This window comes from Colossoma macropomum, unplaced genomic scaffold (genome assembly GCF_904425465.1).
Source record: "Colossoma macropomum unplaced genomic scaffold, Colossoma_macropomum, whole genome shotgun sequence".
In the NCBI taxonomy this organism is placed as follows: Eukaryota; Metazoa; Chordata; class Actinopteri; order Characiformes; family Serrasalmidae; genus Colossoma; species Colossoma macropomum.
Genome location: NW_023494791.1, coordinates 46,458,474 through 46,477,531, shown reverse-complemented (window position 1 = coordinate 46,477,531; position 19,058 = coordinate 46,458,474). Strand labels below are relative to the sequence as shown.

The following is a 19,058-nucleotide window of genomic DNA, read 5'->3' as shown; positions in this document are numbered from 1 at the left end:
CTGAACGTTGAGTGACATTCTGCAAGAAACTTTTCTACTTTTGCAGAAAGGTTTCCTGCCAGAGATGTGAGAAAAGCAGCTACAGCTGAGCTAAAGCATAAAGCAGAGCAAAGTAAGTCTGCGTTTTTCTTTATATTTTTAGCCTATACTGGTATATCAGCACATACTGAGACATATTTACAGCCAAGATGGTAAAATGGACATAAATGTTGTGGCTCCCAAGGTGGTTTGATTTTTGTTGAAAGAATAAAATGGCTCTTCTTAACATTTGGGTTGCGACTGTTTCCTCCTGCTTTATTAAGATCAGACTTTGCAAGTGTGATAATAATAGCGGATCCTGTAAATGAATTCTTCCTGATTGTGCCTGAATAGTGTCTTAACTTTCATCTTTTTTGTGTGATGGCTCAGTCCTGCAGTTTGCACAATGCTATTCAGTAGAGTATAAGATTCCATTAGCTGTTAGCTACATTAGCTCCAGTGCAAAATTAAAGTCACCAAACATGACTTTATTTGCCAAACCATCGGTTTAATCCAGCCTATGAATGAGGTGAAATGCTCTCAATGCACATTCTGACGTGTAAAACGTATGTCTCACCATAGTGAACCGCTCTCTCTGGCAGACCATACAGATATGCTTCTTGTGGTCAGGTATCCAGTCTTTGCGCTCTGGTGTTTTATCCGGGGGCGTGAAGAGGGTCGCAGAGGAGCGGGACCTTCTCCTTGTGGAGCCCCTCTCCCGATCGTGGGCGGAGCTAGACGGGGTGTGGATAGGAGTACCTCCTGCACAGGGGACAGAAAAACTGAGCTTAGGTACAAATTATGTTTAGCAGTTTAAAAATGGCAGTTAAATGAGACTAGACTTCTAGTAAGAAATTTAGTCAAAGCATTACTTAGCAAAGATGTCCTTTATATGCTTTAGAATGGTGGAACTATTGCCAAACACACGTACTGGACTGTATTTCTAAGAAAAAGCATTTACTTCTTACTTTGAAACCATTTGGCTACATTATAAAGAGGATGTAGATTTAGGTCAAAAGTCAAAACAGCATCTGTTTACTTCATTACAAGCAAGTGAAGATGAGATTATATCTGTGAAAAATTGCAGTAAACTGCAGGAATGGCTTTGATTGTTTATTTACACCACAAAAGACGAAACATTTTGTCACACAAAGAGACCTCTGTCGTCCTTCTTTAGCTGGAGTCATGCCCAATCAAGGAACTTTGAGTCTGAGATGTTTTTTTTTCTGGGAAAAATGAATGTAATTTTCGAAAAAATTGCTACTATCACACCCTGTGGTAAACAAAAAATGCTCAAAACCAAATATGTTTTGTCCTGTGTAAGTATTGCACCTGAATGTCACAGGATCCTTTGAATTACGAAGTAATTAAGGAGTCAAATTACAAACAATTTTATATGCAAGCTAACACTGCTGCTCACTGAACTGACCTCATAAGACAGCCACACTCATTAAAATACCCCACACGAACCAGCAACCTTGGTCAAATACGGTTACACTCCTTTGGCAGTTTTAGGCTGCTGTTTGAGCAGCTCATGTTCAAGTTTAATAGGAGACTTATCATGCAACGTCATTTCAATGCACAGGAGTATTAGCGTGTTTGTAGTGTGTGTGTAGCATTATTCGGATTTTGACTACTTAATAACCTTGTTTTTTAAGATTAAGATTAAGTGACCCTTATTAGTCCCACAATGGGGAAATTTCACCTCCGCATTTAACCCATCTGTGCAGTGAAACACCACATACACACTAGTGAACACACACACTAGGGGGCAGTGAGCACACTTGCCCGGAGCGGTAAGCAGCCCTATCCACAACGCCCGGGGAGCAGTTGGGGGTTAGGCGCCTTGCTCTGGGGCACCTCAGTCATTTACTGTTGGCTCAGGGGATCAAACCAGCGACCTTCCGGTCGCAGGGCTGGTTCCCTGACCTCCAGCCCACGACTGCCCCCATCCACGACTGGCCCTTTGTCATTCAAAGGATGCAAAGATTACTGGGGAAAATGTATCTAAGACAGTATGTATCAGATCTGGAACATTTACGTTTGCCAGAGTGCAAAAGCGGCGATTGTGAAAAAAAACAAACTGCTACGACCTGAAGCTCCTCACATTGGCAAGACGGTAACTACAAAATGTCGCATGACGTCTGTGGAATAGTGGTGTTGTAACAGGCCAAAGTGAGAGAAAAAAAAAGCAGAAAGCATAATGTGTTTAAATTAATCAAATAATAGTAGATGGACTAATCGATCATGGTGGTAACTGTTCGTTGTAGCCCTACATTCTTAATTCTCAAAGCAGATGCAGTCTGGCTGCTGTGGCTGACCTGCAGAGGGAGGTGGCGTGTGGCTGGGGGAGGACGGAGAGCTGTCCTGAGCTGGACACTGCAGAGAAACGTCCTGCAGACTGATCACCGAGTCTGGAAACACAAACATTACATGTGTTTGTGTGAGTGGTCACATTATTAATGTAATATCCATAATGCCTCATGTTTGAGAAGTGTTAAGGCAGAAAAGGCAGGTAACACAACTTATTATTATAATTACGGTATATTATTATTTACTATTGATTGTTCCCTAAACTGTTAATAAAGGAATACAACATATAATTATATAAATTATATCCAGTTTATAATGCTTACTTATAAGCTATTATATACAAAATATTTATTAATATGACAATGATTTAAAACTTTTCAATGGTCGTATACAGTAGTATGCAAAAGTTTGGACACCCAAAAACACGGAATTTGACCAGGGTTGCATCATTCCTGGCTGTCTCTACACAGGTCCACGAACTGCACCTACCGCTGCGCGACCACTCTCGGGGGGCGTAGGGGAAGTCGAGGGCTTTGCGGCCGTACTCAGCCAGCAGTGCGTCGATGTGCTGGTTGGTGATGCCGGCCTCCTGCGCTGGTAGAAGGTTGTGGAGGGTGGAGACGGCAGTGGAGGCCCAGTCTACCTTCAGGTTCATCAGCAGCTGCTCCAGCATGAGCAGAGGATCCGCCAGCAGCTGGAAATAGTCCTGCCGAGAAGCTTCCGGAAGCGTCAGCAGCACCTGAGGAGGCCACAATGCAGTGTTCAGGATGAGTATTGAGAACATGTTCTGTCTTCACACTTCTCACAGGGGACACACTAGCTGGACATAATAGTTTGGCCCAGTCCCATTTCTTATTTTCACCCCTACCCCTTGTTTTCGAGTGTCTCCTTGCCCCTTGGAACTGAGTTACAAAGGTAGTGTCTTCCCTACAAAATGGGACCCTCAAATAACCCTCAAATAAAAAGGAGCATTACTTCATTAACAGCTACTAGCACTGCTCTGTAGGCGACCCTGCCAGTCTGCAGTGACAGCAGAGGAGGGTAAAGTTCAGCTCCTCACTGCTGGGCTTTAGTTACATTTAGGGCATCATATGCTTTCAAAGGGGGGGGGCAATTATTTGTTATTGCCACCCCCTAATAGCTGAAGTCAGCTATTCGTTAGCATGTTGTTCGAATTTCCCTGTTCCATCTCAAATGGTGCAGCAGTTACATTCTGGCACCTCAGGCATCAGAACCGCTGCACCATTTAAGGTGGAACGGGAAATTTAGCTAGCTAGCTACCGAGACATTGGCGTACTAGCAATTTAGGCTTGTTATGAAAAACAGGATCATAATACATTGAAACGACATTAAACTAAGATAATACAACGGTTATGAGAATCTTTAACATAGAAAATTCTCACATTTGTGGGTTTCTTTGGTCTCTTGTGCTGCCATCTTGCCGGGTTTTCTTTTTTTCCCTCATAACACTCTGTTTGGAGTCTCTAAAAAACCTTCGTTTGAAGGGCCACGTAGCCCTAACACTTTGCCCTACCCCTCTATTTCTGAGTGGTAGTGGCGAGGAGTGAAACGGGATTGGGCCTTAGTCTCTAGAGCTGCAATGATTAGTCAAAAAAGCTGATTAGTCAGCGACTAATGGGTTGCTGCAGGAAACGAGCACACAGTCCCCCACCTTAGAGCCCAGGTGCAGGGCGTGTATGTGGCGTCTTCGAGCCGGGGTCATTTGACTCTGAAAGTGCAGTGTGAGGTAATCAGACAGGAAGTGGCAGGCAGCCAATCCGGGCCTCCGATCCAGAGCACGCTCGCTGACCTCCAGAGCCAGCGATTCAGAGAGGCTCTCCAGGAGCTGCCGCAGGAGAACAGCGAGACAGATGGAGTAAGAACAGAATAGAAATAAGCAAAAAAGATAAAAAGCAATGTCACTTCTTAAATACGACTATTACAATTCCCATCCCTGGAGGGTCATTTACTTATATCTACGAGTCCACTCCTTATGTTTCATGGACACAAACACTCATCATAATAACATTTTTTATTTATTCTAAAGCAGCTTATTTGGTGTAGAATAATATAAAATGAACACCAGAAAGCATTTCATTCAGTATTTCAAGGTTTTTTGGGGGCGGTGGGACAACAAGATGCTCGTAAAAGTTTACATCCTACATTTTTTATCCACTTATCACATCTGTGTGGGTTTATGCACCAAATATAGTCATAATTCATTTCTAATTCATTCAATACAGGACCATTTCCAACCTATCTTTATCCCTTAGAATTAAACAGCCTGCTTTTGTCACTCAAGTGCAAGTTCAATGTAGCTGTACTGGCATGACTGTAAGGTCCAGTATTGCCAAAGCACTGCAACAGTGACAACAATGCCAATAACAACATTTACATATAATGACAATATATCAATTAATAACAACAACAACAACCTATTTGACTATATTAAAATAACCAAATGTCTAACTAGTTGTATAATTATTAATGATACAAATTTGGAACCTATTTCTACATATGTGTAGTGTTGGGGGTATGTGGGGTAGGGATTAGTAGGGGCGGGATATGGAGAGTGGAGGTCAATAAGGTTGAGGTATGGAGGTGTTGCCCACTGTCTCTTGTTACACTCTCTTTAAGAGTGATATATGTAAATTAGCTCTGTTCTGATTGGCTGTTCTGTAATGTGTCTTGCTCAAAACGCAGCCGGGGCTGAAACACTCCTTATAATCAGTGCCAAACCGCTGTAGGCTGAACAGCTGGAAATGCTCTGTTTTTGGTGACGTCACAAAAAATGAATTTAAAATTGGCTGCTTCAAGAGTTTCTTGAAGCTAATGTTTTTGTAACAAGCTGCATTAACAAGCCTTCTAATGCTAACAGCTGTTTAATGACTACTCAAACCACCAGTTATTCCTCTATAGCTTGCTGTTATAGTGATCTACAGAGCTAGATTTATTCTCTCCTTGCTTGATCTTTCCTGCTATGACAGGATGAGTGTGACGCCAAGTAGGCTATAATTAAAATGGCTACTTAAACATCAAATTTCAATGGCTTAACATACACACAACAGATAAAAACTTACTTAAATAGATAGTAAGGAATCAGATAGAAAGCCAGGTGACAGATACATAGATGTAGAGGAAAAAAAGAACTTGAAAAATGACAATGACACTTGAAAAATATACAAAGATGATAAAAGTGCTGCAAATATATAAATTACACCTCACAGATGACTTTATATAGAGAACTCTATACACAGAAAAATACAAGCTGCAAATTTGGCTAACTAGTGGAGTAACTGAACGCTCCTACCTGGAAGGCCTCCTCTGTGCGGCCCTTCTCCAGCAGATGAAGCAGGTGTTCAGTCTGGAGCTGCAGTTTAGACTGCTCTGAGACAGGATACAGCTGCACCCACTGAGCACACAGCTCAAACTCCTGAGAACACAAACACACAAAGCAAGCTTTATCTTGAGCACATCACTTTAGAGGGCTGTGCTCAACATGCTTCAAGAGCACCATCTAAACCCTGGAAAGACAACCTGGTAAATCTGACTCTATAATAAAGCCTTGCAATACAGAATTTTAAGAGTATTTAGTTTCAATTAAGCTCTAATGATTCGTACAGCCTTTCTGATAGACTGCAATACAATACAGGAAGTGTAGAGGGCGATACAGCTTCTATTGGGAGAATGAGGGGAGTGAGGGGAAATGGTAGAAAGTATAATGGTTCTACTCGTCGACAAGGCAAATAACAGGGCAAAGATTAATCGATTGCAGAAATAATTATTTGCAGTCAAAGTCACAATAATTAAAATATCTACAATAGCAACAAAAAAGCACTGTTTGCTGCAAAGGAGACTGACCTGCGTCTGCAGAAGGAGGGACAGCATGGACTCAGGATTCTTCCTGGACTCCTCCTTTAGCTCCTGCCACGTTCGCCATTCCAATGGCGGCTGCAGGTTCAGCATCTACAAAAACACACGAAAACACAAAATAAAGAAATGCTAGGAGTAAGTCACTGTAAATTATACCTAATAAATAAAAGCAACCGCATTACTGATTGTTTCATCAATATCACCATGCACATCATCCCGTGTTGCTGCAATCACTTACACACACACACACACACACACACACACACACATACATACATACATATATATATATATATATATATATATATATATATATATATAAAACGCTGCTGTCAGAAAAAAATCTTGTATCTTATTTTTTGTCGTGCTTCAGTTTTTGACCTAATTTGAAAATGCTTGTTGCCCTTTATATTGTGTGTAAATTTTATGATGAATGGACCAAAAGAAACGGCCCAAAATGACTTGGAAAAAAGTCTGGTTCCATTGACTTACATTAAAAGTAAAGAAGGTTTGTTCCTTCTCCTGTAAAATTACCATTTTGGAGAGGTTTTGTTCCGACAACAGCAATATACACACACACACACACTATAATGGATATAGGGGCAATATGGCTTTGCCCTTACAGAAGGCAATTAACCGAATGACAATCGACAGACTAATCAATTACGGACAACAATAATTGGTAACTGGAGCACAACTACTGCGTATAAACTAAAACTAAGGCGCAAGGCTCAGGGAGGCTGACCTTGTGGTACATGTCGAGCTCGTTTTTTTTCTTTCGGAGCTGCAGTGTCAGCGGCTCGTCTGGACTGGAATCACTGAGGCAGTATTGCAGCAGCTCCAGGCAGCTGTCCAGAGGCCAGCGCTCCAAACCCTGCAGACTCACACGGCCGCGAAGCTGCCAGTCCTTCACTCGAAACAACTGCTCTGTCCCATGGTCTCCTGCACAAATACAAGGAAGGAAACTCCTTCACTTTTTCACATGACTTCATTTCTCAGATTTGGAAATTTGCTGTGTACCATAAAGAGAAAAAAAAGTCAAGAAAAACTTCATATTTTTAGTACCTGCTAAATACGCACGCTGTGTTTGAAATAGACCCCTAATCACTATTATGTAACACTAATATAGGGAACAGAAATGGTCCTCTAATCACTATTACCTATTACCTACACTGGGGTGCTATATAGATAACATCTGTATGTTAGGGACCCTAATCACTATTTCATTAAAAGAGACCAGGTGCATCTAATAAACTGGCGACTCAGCCTATGATGTAACTCTTACCTTCCAGTGCAGTGTATGCAAGCAACCTGTCCTTCAGTGCCTCCTGTTGGCCGCTCTGCGCATACAGTTCCAATAGGGCCAGTGCTCGGTCAAGTTCTCCACCATTCAGAGCCTGCTGGAAAGCTTCGGCCGCCAGCGCCTGCCCCGTCCCGCCCTGCGGCCCACAAAACAGCATCCCTACTGTGGCTTTCCCACACAAAGCCGCCCCCAGTCCTTCTGAGCCTCCCCCTGTGCCGAGCACTGGCTGGGCCACATCCCGCAGGAAAGCCCTGAGCACGGGGAACTCGCGCAACAGCGCCTCAGCCTCTTTGGAGATCTGCTCTGCGTCCAGCGGCGCCTCTTTGCGCCCGGCACTCCGGAAATACGAGGGCAGCCCGGGCCACCCTGAAGAGTGACCGGCCCGAGCCACCTCGCCGCTCCGGCTGGCACTCAGGCACGCCAGGGAGGCCACGAGTGGAGAGCGAGACTTAAGGAAGGACAGAGCCGACGGTGTGAGGAGGAAGGCTGACAACGAAGACGACAATGAAGATGGGGAGGGAGGGGAGGTAGAAGGGTTTGTTTCTACAGAAACATCGGATTCAGAGCTGGGCTCAGAGGCCGGGGCAGGGTCAGAGAGCTCAGAGAGGTGAGAAAGGTCAAGGAGGGCCAGTGCACGGTCCTGTGCATGCTGCTGGATTAGAGAGGAGATGCTGGCTGGACAGAAGGCACCTCCGGTGACACCGGCGACCTTCGGGGCACGAGGATCCAACAGAGGGAGGGGTTCACAGCAGCGCTGCACTATGACCTGCTGGACACTCACACGCAGGCCTTCCTGACGCAGCAGAGACAACACCCTGTACACATATACAGACAAGGGACCACTATTAGTCTTCTAGCGCAGCACTCCACACAATTTATATACATATAAATTTATCTTATGAATGTTTTTGCTGTAAATGAAGTTGTACTAAAGTTGGGGCAGGAGCATGTCACTGTGTTTCACCACCTTTTCTTTTATCAAAACTGAAAACTGTGATATTTTATGTTTCACAATGTGCCTTATCAGTCAGTCTAGCACTCTCTGATCATGCAGTCATGCTGTTGTAACGTGTGAAAAATGTGGTTTGGCACCGTCACACTGAGATAAGCATGAAAAAGAGCATTAATGGTGTCTTCACATATCGCTGTTGTCAGAAGAAAACCTTGTGTCTCCAAAATGATAACTTTATAGGAGAAGGCAAAAACCTACTTTACTTTTAATGCAAGTCAATGGAACCAGACTTTTTTCCAATAATCTGTGTGGTCCTCTTCTTCCTTGGAGAACTTGATGTCCATTATTTCCATAAACAATCAGAAACGACAATACACGGTACCACTGTGCATCAGTTCATCTCAGATGAGTTGAGTCAGTGGCATTTCTGGATATTGTTGATATACGGTTTTCACTGTGCATAGAACAGTCTTAACTGTGCAAACCTCATCTGCATGAACTGACCCTCCTGATGCTGCTGCTGCACAGACTCGAATTATTTAATCAGAGCCATTGCTTCTCCTGCTTTTTTGCCTTTTTTGTATCTTATACTAATAGTCAAAAGTTATTCTCTGCCCTATATTGCTCTTGTGTTATTGGTTTGCTATCCGGTGTGGACCAGAGGAGGATGGGTTCCCCTTCTGAGTTTTGGTTCCTCTCAAGGTTTCCTCCTCTTGCTCATTGAGTCTCGGACTTGGATTTTCCTGTAAAGCCACGTTGTGACAACGCCTTTTGTAAAAAGCGCTATATAAATAAACTTTGACTTGACTTGACTTGCATTTGTGGATGTCATGATGAACGGTGTTTATTGACAATGGGTTTTTGAGTATTCTGGAGCCCATCTGGCGATACTCATCACAGAGGCATGTCGATTTTTAATGCAGTGCCGTCTGAGGGACAGAAGGTCATTCAGTTGTGGTTTTCAGACTTGACCTTTTCAGAATCTTTTGACGATGATAGGCGCCGTCAAGTGTGCAAATTTTAAATAATTGTTTTTAAACTGTTGGATTATTCGCCGACACAATTTTTGGCAAAGGTTTCTAATCTTAAATTGCTTTTGTCTCAACTTTTTTGGAATGTGTTGCAAGCATCAGTTTTGGAAAAAGAATACATTTACAAAAAACAATAATGTTGATAAGGTGAAACATCAAATATCTTATCTTGGTACTCTTTCTTTGAAATGCAGGTAAAAGTGGATTTACAAATGTGTTTATTTTGAGGTTTGATGTTTACAGGTGCAACATAAACCTCACTCCTCTGGTGAACAAAGAAGTTTTTTATTTGTCTTTAATAGCCAATAATCTATTAGTTCTATCTGACGTTTGTAGTGCGCTGCCATGAGAATTCCCTACCCTCTCCGAAATAAAGGTGCTAAACTGTCACTGGGTCAGTTCCCCTCTTGTCACTGGGGTGCGACCCTCAAAGGGTACATCTCAGTACCTTTAGTCAGGGAACATAACTGAACCATAATCCACTGAAATGATATGTTCTAAGCTGTACTGACTCCACACACCCCGTCTCGTCTCCAGGCTTTTATTTTACTGTTCTGTTTTAAAACATTCGGTTATGAAAAGGTACAAATTCGAACTTTTCACCTGGAAAAACTTATTTAAGCCTCACTATTCGACCTTAAAACCACTGTTGTACCTTTGAGGGAACAGTTACATTGTTTGTACCTTGATGAACGAAAAACGTACCTGCACAGAACCTTTATTTCTAACAGTGTTGACATGGCAAATCTAGTGTGGGTTTCATCATTTCTTTTTATTTGCAATAGTAAATTAATATTTGTTCTATTTAATGAACATTCAATTTAATATACATTTATAAACAATTTTAGATCAAATTTCACTAGACTAACAAGCATATATTGTGGACAATGAAATGGTTGCATGCACGAACTTGTGGACCACCACTTCAGCTGGGCGTGTACTTTAACAGGAAGGCTACGAAAAAACACACAAGTAAACTAATATCGTCAAAATCATTAAAAAAAAATAAATAAATAAATAAATAAATAAATTCACCAAATGCTCCATATGTACAAACCCCCTGCGGATTTATACCTGTCCTGTCACAGACAAGTCAATAAAATAAAACTAGTCCATACGATGTACCTGTCAGGTGTCACCTGCCTGTCGAAGAGCAGGTGTGAGAGCAGCTGGGTGGGGGACTGCAGCAGGACGAGGAGAGGATTTCCCAGCTTCACCTCCAAACTCTGATCTGAACAAACACAGCAAGTGGGGAAAAATGTTATTTTTCAAATAACTCCCTCAGGATCTCTGTTTTATTCTACAAATAGATAAACCAAAATGTTGCTTATCTACCAAGAAAATCTAACAGCGTAAAATAAAGAGTTGACGCTTTTCAAAATGAACAAACCAACTCCATGTGTGTCTGTTTATAGTTTCACCCTAGACCAACTGCAGAATTATGAGAAAAATACAAAAAAATACTAAACACTGGATGCTGAAAGAGAATCATCATCTTCTCATATCTTTTTCTCTTCAGCGGACAATGAGCCAATATGTTTCTCAGGGAAATATATTTCAAACGTTGGACACGAGCCTAGCCTGTTTAGCGATAAAGGCTTTGCTATCTCGGCCATCTCGGTCACGTTCTTGGTGGCGTGCCCATGTTCAGGCACTCACGTTTTCAAGTAGGAAAATGTTACAAAATATATTTACAAATACGAGCAAAACCTTTATATATTACATTAAATACTTTTTATATTATTGTGTAAAATGTACTTTCACTTCTCTTAAAACATAAAAATTGGAGTTTTACTGAATTATTAGCCTGTTTATTTTCTCTGTCTTCCTGTGATCAAATGTAAATACTCAAATTGTGATTTCAGTATTCAAATCCTGGCCCTTCAACCAGTTAATCAATTGCTCGAGTACCTGCATACATCCCTACTATCTAGCTAGCTAATATTTCTACTATGCTATTGGTATCTTAGCTACTATTAGCTGTGGGCAGTGTCTTTCCAGGTATATCCCAATCATGATAACATCACAGTTGACTAGTGGCCATAAAAACTCTTAAGTGGAATGAATGGCATTGCTCTTTAAACTGTTGGGGAACACATGCTGACAATCTTCACTGTTCTGGAACAGCAGATTTTAGAAGAAGTACACTAGGTGTTCACCTAGGGGTGAAAATATTGCAGTAGCTCAGTCTTTTACTCCATTGCGGCTCAATCACTGAGCTAGCTGTCAATCTTAATAATACACATTAAAAATATCTCCAGCTCTTGCCTTCAGAGCCAAGGCTGCGGACCAGCACCGACGCCAGCATGTTGATGTAATCCAGGAAGCTGCGCATGTAGTCCGGCCTGCAGGTGGCGTTGTCCAGTTCAAACGGGCACAGCTGGTCCAGCGAGCGCAGTAGCTGTTTCATGGCTGAGCGTATGGGGTGAGAGTCGAGTTCTGATGGCCTCAGCCCCACCTGCTCCAGCAGAGACGCCAGCACATGGCTACAAGACAGACACTCACCTGCAGCACAAAACACAGTCAGACACAGGAAAACTAACAGCGGTGCTTAACATAATGCATAAGTTTGAACACCCGTGGTCAAATAACATTTTGTTGACTTTCGAAGTGAAAACAGGTTAACACATTCCCTACAGGGAACACATTACATATGACATTTTTCTACAAATTTCAGTAGAAAATATCTATTTTATTAAAACATACATTATAAAGTGCCATCACATAAATACAGTACTTGTGCATTAAAATGTGCAGAGGTGTGTTCTCTGTAGAGGATGTGTTAACTTACTTTCACTTAGAAAATCAACAAAACATGTAACTTGACCTGCCCTGCAATGGACTGGCGGACTGTTCAGGCTGTATCCTGCCCAATCACTGCTGGGATAGGCTCCAGCACCCCCCGCAACCCAGAAGGATAAGCGGTTTGGAAGATGTGTGTGTGTGTGTGTGCGTGATTTGACCAGGGGCACACAAACTTTTGCATACAAAATGCCTTAATACAGCTTGTGTGACACCTTAGAATGATGTACTTTCACAAAACATAGTCGTGGGTGTAAACCTATGACTGCATAACAATTCAATTCTATTGTGATCCGTTTACAAACAATTCTATACATCATAAAATCTCAACTTTCAACAAAGTGACAATTATTCTAGTTTGTCTCAGAACAATTTTTAAAAATACAGTGAGTAAACAACTGGAAAACTGTGGAATATACAGTATAGCAGAGGAAAACAGACAATAAAAACAATATAACTTGCTATTTTAGGGGGTTTTTTACAATAAAAATTGCCAGAGATTTATTATTTTAGTCAAAAACTGAGCAGCGATATTTTACTGTATATTAGTAACTTCCCAAAATGGAAATTGTCACTTTCAGACAGACGTGCTATGATGCATTTTTACACATTTTACATAAAAACACTGCTGTAAAGTGCAGATGAAGAAGCTTACTGCACTGAGATCAGGAGCAGGTTCTGAGCTCTTACCAGCCAGTTCTGTGGCAGAGGTCAGGGTCTGAAGAATGACCTCTAGGCGCTGGACAAGCATGAGACGGGCAGCAATGCCTTCCTCGGTTAACGACGGATAACAACAGAGCAGCACCTCCTGAGCACTGCAGCCAAAAGGGGTCAAAACCACACCATCCTCTCCGTTACAGTCTAGAGAGATGGGAAGGATATAGGGAGAGTATATTAGCACCACGACTGTAAATGTTTGACTTACATTTGATTACAGTTCTTTAGGAATCCATTCAGTCCACCACGAAATCTCAAATTTCACCACAATTCAATTATTTTTAAAAATACTCAAAGTGAACTATAATATTTACACAGCAGTGGAATACAGAAAGTACATGAATACATACAGTACCGTGCAAATGTTTTAATCATCTAAGAAAATAAGATTTAAAAAGCTGTCATGTCAGTTTGTGTATTTGCTCAGAAAAAATCATTCGAATAATTACAAATAACATTAACATAATAATAAAAATAATAAAAAGAAGAAGAGGAAGAAGAAATAAAAACCTAATGTACTGTAAGAATTTAACAAATCATTCTAATGGCTTTGCTCTTCAAACAAGCTCACAAGACAACAACTTTTTGGAAAATAAGAAATTCTGTATTTTTGTTTAAATGCCCTTATTCTACATGGCTTACATGGATACATGGTATCTTTAAGAGCACAAATGCACCCGCCTCCAATATACATTATTTTAAATTATGTATATAGGTCCCTACAACGTTTGCACAGTATTGTAGGTATTGTAAGTTTGGAGACGAGTGCATAATTTACTGAACATTATTCAGACCGATTATAATCAACAATAACACTCAAAAATCAAAATCACTGCAGGTGAATCATCACCTTCAGCATGCATTTCACACCCCTTATTAAGACAGCATGTGTGTGTTGTGCATGAAAGAGAACAGCTTGTTTACCTGATTTAGGAGGACCTTTTCCGACTGACGTCCTGCTGAGAATTTTGCTCATCTGCTGCAGAACAGAAGGAAAGCCGCGGATTCCTTCACAGTGAAGAAGCTTTGGATCCACTCTCACACCTGGTGGTGAAATACAGCTTTATGATATGACAATATTCAAGTTACAATCTTGCCATAACATTTCAATTTCTCATACATTAGAGTCCACTGGTCTATTACTAGTCAACGATCAGGTAACCATACATTTATTTAATCTGACGTATATTAACAATATTAGTGTCTGTCTATTTAGTGTCAACAGTCTTTTCCCCCAGCTGTGGTGTTCTTGTACATAAGCACCATAAACTGACATGAACCCAAACCAGCAGGATCTCATGAATGCATGCATTTTTCACCCTTCCAAATTAACACACCAAAATGTTAATTACCCACAAGGAGTTGCACTGTACAAAGTACAATGTTATATTGTTGAGAGTGCCACCAATTTCTCAAAATGTCTGCATAATTAAACCGTTAAGCTGCAAGCAAAGACATTCAGAAAGACATTTGAGTCAGAACTCTTCCCAGTGGTGTTAACAGTAGATTATTAACATCAGAAATACTGAATTTTGCAGACATTTTTAAAAATGGGACTACACCTTTAATGTTATTTAGTATGGCAACATTCTTCTTACAGCCATTCTCACTCCAGCTTTGTTCAGGGTTTGACTGTTGGGGTTTTAAATTGGAGCGTTTTGGGGGAACGTGCTTTGAAGTGAACACACCTCTGTGCTCCAGTGAGGCATGCAGTCTCCTCTCGGCCGTCTCCAGCAGTTGCCGTGAGGTCTTCCACAGCTGGCACTGGCAACAGGCCAGGTCAAAGGCGGCCATGCCTGCGGGACTCAGCTCCTCCAACAGGGGGCGTAAATGATCGGAGGAGTCCGAGAGAGGGCGAGAGACCCAGTAACTCTCCTCAAGACAGGGCAGCGGGCGAGCTGCCGTGCTGAGCAGCCGGTCAGCCACATCAGAGATGGAGTAAAACGCCATGCCTGCAGACGAGGGAAAAGAGCAGAGCTTGATCTACAGCTGATGAGCAAATCTGTGAAGAATTTCACTGTAATATAGTGACTAATATAAAGATATTTGAACTTGGGGACGTAGGTAAAAAAAAAAAAACATCATGGTAAAAGCAACTGAATGATTTGCACATCAAAAAAAGGCCAAATACACCACAAGAGTAGTTGTAGTAATTATTAATAGTTTTTTTTTTATAACAGAATATTATATTGGTTTATTTTTTGTGGCAATGGAAAATATCATGATTTATGTTTGAGTTAATATTGCCCTGCATCGTCTGAACTCCCTCTATTATGCAAAATGATGAACATTACAATGCTTTTGCTCAGCTCAGTTCAGCAGCCTGTCACACCCAAATTTGAAAGGAGTGAAAAAGATAATACAGTGATGCGTAAGTTGTGCGTCAGTCATTGCACTGTGTGTTTTCTCATGTGTACCTGCTGCAGCTGCGTTGCCGATACTCTGCAAGGTGGATCTGCTGCTGCTGCCCAGTCGGCTCCGCCCAGGCCCTGTGACCCCCACTGACCCCAGGGCCTCTGAGGATGATGAAGATGAAGAAAGTGACTGACTCTCAATCTTCTGCTCCACTTGAGCCAGCTCAGCCAGAACCTCGCGGTATCGCTCCATGAAGAAAAGCTCCCCAGAACACGAAGCGTTCTCCAGCCCAAACATCAGCATCACCTACACAACACGCACACATTTATATTATACCTTGTCAGGGGGTCATACATTCATACATTCATACATATATATAGTTACATATATGTAAAATGAATTTGTAGTTCTACAGTTACAGACTGTAGTCCATCTGTTTCTCTGCAGACTTTGTTAGCCCCCTTTTACCCTGTTCTTCAGTGGTCAGGAACCCCATGGACCCTCACAGAGCAGGTACTATTTGGGTGGTGGATCATTCTCAGCACTGCAGTAACACTGACGTGGTGGTGGTGTGTTAGTGTGTGTTGTGCTGGTCTGAGTGGATCAGACTCAGCAGTGCTGCTGGAGTTTTTAAACACTGTGTCCACTCACTGTCCACTCTATTAGACACTCCTACCTTGTCAGTCCACCTTGTAGATGTAAAGTCAGAGACGATAGCTCATCTGCTGCTGCACAGTTTGTTTTGGTCATCCTCTAGTCCTTCCTCAGTGGTCACAGGACGCTGCCCACAGGACGCTGTTGGCTGGATGTTTTTGGTTGGTGGACTATTCTCAGTCCAGCAGTGACACTGAGGTGTTTAAAAACTCCAGCAGCACTGCTGTGTCTGATCCACTCATACCAGCACAACACACACTAACACACCACCACCACGTCAGTGTTACTGCAGTGCTGAGAATGATCCACCACCCAAATAATACCTGTTCTGTCAGGGTCCATGGGGGTCCTGACCACTGAAGAACAGGGTAAAAGGGGGCTAACAAAGTATCAGAGAAACAGATGGACTACAGTCTGTAACTGTAGAACTACAAAGTGCACCTATATAGTAAGTAGAGCTGATAAAATGGACAATGAGCATAGAAACAAGGAGGTGGTCAGAATGTTATGCCTGATCAGTCTATATACACATACTGCTGCTGTTGGAACAAAACCTTGTATCTTCAAAATGATAAAACAGTTCACTGTTAATGTAAATCATTGTAATCAGACTTTTTTGAAAGTAATTTTGGGCCATTTCTTTTGGTCCATTCATCATAAAATTCACACACAATGTAAAGGACAACAGGCATTTTCAAATTATGTCAAAAACTGAAAAACGACAAAAATGGAGATGCAAGGTTTCGTTCTGACAGCAGCGATACATTATATATACATATATATAATATGTAATAATACATATTTTAAAAGACTTTTTGAAGTTGAAGCCTAAACCTGAGAACCCACCCACTCATATAATATAATGTGTAAAAATGTACACATACAACACATTTGGTCACTAGGCCTGAAAGATCTTCCTCACCTGGTGGGCCTCCACGTAGTTGCCCTTGCGGATACAAGAGATGAGTAAAGACTCAGGTGGGGAGAGCATGGCGGGGACCAGCCAGCTGTGAGGGCTTCCGCACCCACACCCGTCCTGCTCCAAAGACACCGCCACAGCACTGCCACCATCTGCACACACAGCATTCATCAGAAAACTGACCATTTATTCAGCTACACAAAACCATTCTCAGCCTAAACTGTTTTTCAGGAAAATTAATACAGTAATAATGATAAAAATATAATTTATCATGCAGCCCTATTGTGTATTCGTACACACTCACCTGAAGTGCTGGTGCTGACCTCTCCATTCTGTCGTTCAGAAGAGATATGTCGTTCGGAGCGATGATGATGCCGTCGCTTCTTCCTTCTAATACTAGAAACCCCACTGCTGTTGCTGCGTCTCAGAGACAGAGCCGAACGCACTCCCGGGGAGGGCAAAACCGACCCACCTACAAACACAAAGACATACAAATGTATTACAAAATTTGTGAACACTAAAATCATAAGGGCTCATATTCTACAGTTTCTTGTATCCCCCCTCCCCACCACAGTCCATTTACAACAACATTTGTGTGGTTTTATATACACTAATGGTTTTTGTTACTGCCCCTTTAAGACTGATTTATGTAAATGAGCTCTGTTGCAATTGGATGCCCTGTATTGTGCCTCGTTTAAAGAGCAGTGCAGACTAAAATATGGAACAAACTCTTAAATTAAGCCCTTTAATTAAATCTGTTTAACCCTATTTGGCAAAACTCACCCATCCCGTTGCCCTGGTTACTGGTGATGATCTGCAGCCTCCAACTCGCTTCAGCCGTTCGTTTGGACAGCCTCTGTAAGCGGGCGCTTAACGTATCCACGGTAACAGAGCAGCCGAGGCTCTCCGCCAGCTCCGCCTCAGCGCCCAGCGCTCTGCCGTCCACCTGCCCGAGCGCACACACCCCCTCCAACCCCTCCCTCAGGAGGCGCAGGATGCCCTCCATCCCACACACGTCCAGCAGAAAGCCCCGGCAGCCAGAAATCAGGTGGCTCAGCTCAGGGAGCGCATTCTTTGTTTCTGGCTCTCCATCACTTTTTCTCTCATCCTTCAGCCCTGCTGACCTGTCCTCCTTTTCTGCTTTTGAACTGCTGTCCTCCTTGAGCTTCTCATCGCTGGTGCTCTGTTGCTCAGTCTCTGCAAAGGCACTGTTTTGGGTCACTGTGCAGGTACCACACGGCTCTGGGTGGTGACTGAAGTCGGCGTCAGACAGAAAGAGGAGAGAAAAGATGTTCTCCATGAGCTCCAAACGGAACATTGCAGGAACTGCTTCAAGGTAGAGTTGGCACTCTGAAAGGTAATGCTGGAACAGTGAGGAGTGTCCTAGAAAGAGAGGAGAGAAGTTAAAGTAAATTTTATTTTTAAAACAAATACTGTATACTTTATTTATGATGTTTGTGTAGGTCTATATACCAAAAACAGTCATGTTTCATATTTACATGACCATTTTTTAACCTCTCTTTCCCCATAATAACTAATTTAACAATCTGTTTTCATTAGCGTGTCTTTAAAAAATGTTTTAGTAAATTACCTCTTTTCTGATTGGCTACATAGTGTTTCCATGTTAATATGAATGGGCGGGGCCAAACTGCTGTAGGCTAAATAGGTGGATATATGTAAATGTGATGGTTTGGGTGACATCACCAAAATTTAAAACAGGCTGCTTTTGCAGCTTCGTCTCCATATGTAAACAGACTGTATGGACTGGAAAGTGAACCGTATGTTTTGATACATAAGACATCAAACTCTTCTTTAAACACAAGTGAGGAAAATTTAATTTTTCATGATAAGGGCCCTCCAATGAGACATGCTGGCAAATTTTTCAAGGCACAATTTTGTCACTAGTTTTGACCAAAAAGAGAAATCAATTAATTAATTAAGAAAAGCAAAAAACAGAGGGTGCGAATTGATTACACAAGCAGAACGTCATCCTTTTGTTGTCTTTGTTGTAGTAGTATATCTAGATGATCTTTATTGTATACTGTAACACATACTGTAAACATATAAAACTGCTGTTAACACAGAGTTCACAGCTGGCTTAATTTAAAGTAATAACTTAAT

The 19,058-nt window shown here is 41.9% G+C and overlaps 1 protein-coding gene across 2 annotated transcripts in view; it reads right to left on the bottom strand.

Moving 5' to 3' along the window:
- zfyve26 (zinc finger, FYVE domain containing 26) overlaps positions 1-19,058 on the bottom strand; it is a 55,051-nt gene that overhangs the window by 16,876 nt on the left and 19,117 nt on the right. For both annotated transcript variants that reach the window (XM_036575190.1, XM_036575191.1), the window contains exons 11-27: positions 17,721-18,320; positions 17,242-17,409; positions 16,941-17,089; positions 15,427-15,670; positions 14,698-14,961; positions 13,934-14,053; positions 12,983-13,153; positions 11,759-11,995; positions 10,616-10,721; positions 7,490-8,322; positions 6,950-7,146; positions 6,193-6,297; positions 5,642-5,764; positions 4,004-4,177; positions 2,821-3,070; positions 2,340-2,432; positions 596-780 (exon numbers count right to left, since the gene is read on the bottom strand). In XM_036575190.1, coding sequence (XP_036431083.1) covers positions 596-780; positions 2,340-2,432; positions 2,821-3,070; positions 4,004-4,177; positions 5,642-5,764; positions 6,193-6,297; positions 6,950-7,146; positions 7,490-8,322; positions 10,616-10,721; positions 11,759-11,995; positions 12,983-13,153; positions 13,934-14,053; positions 14,698-14,961; positions 15,427-15,670; positions 16,941-17,089; positions 17,242-17,409; positions 17,721-18,320 — 4,019 coding nt within the window. The remainder of the gene's footprint in view (positions 1-595; positions 781-2,339; positions 2,433-2,820; positions 3,071-4,003; positions 4,178-5,641; positions 5,765-6,192; positions 6,298-6,949; positions 7,147-7,489; positions 8,323-10,615; positions 10,722-11,758; positions 11,996-12,982; positions 13,154-13,933; positions 14,054-14,697; positions 14,962-15,426; positions 15,671-16,940; positions 17,090-17,241; positions 17,410-17,720; positions 18,321-19,058) is intronic.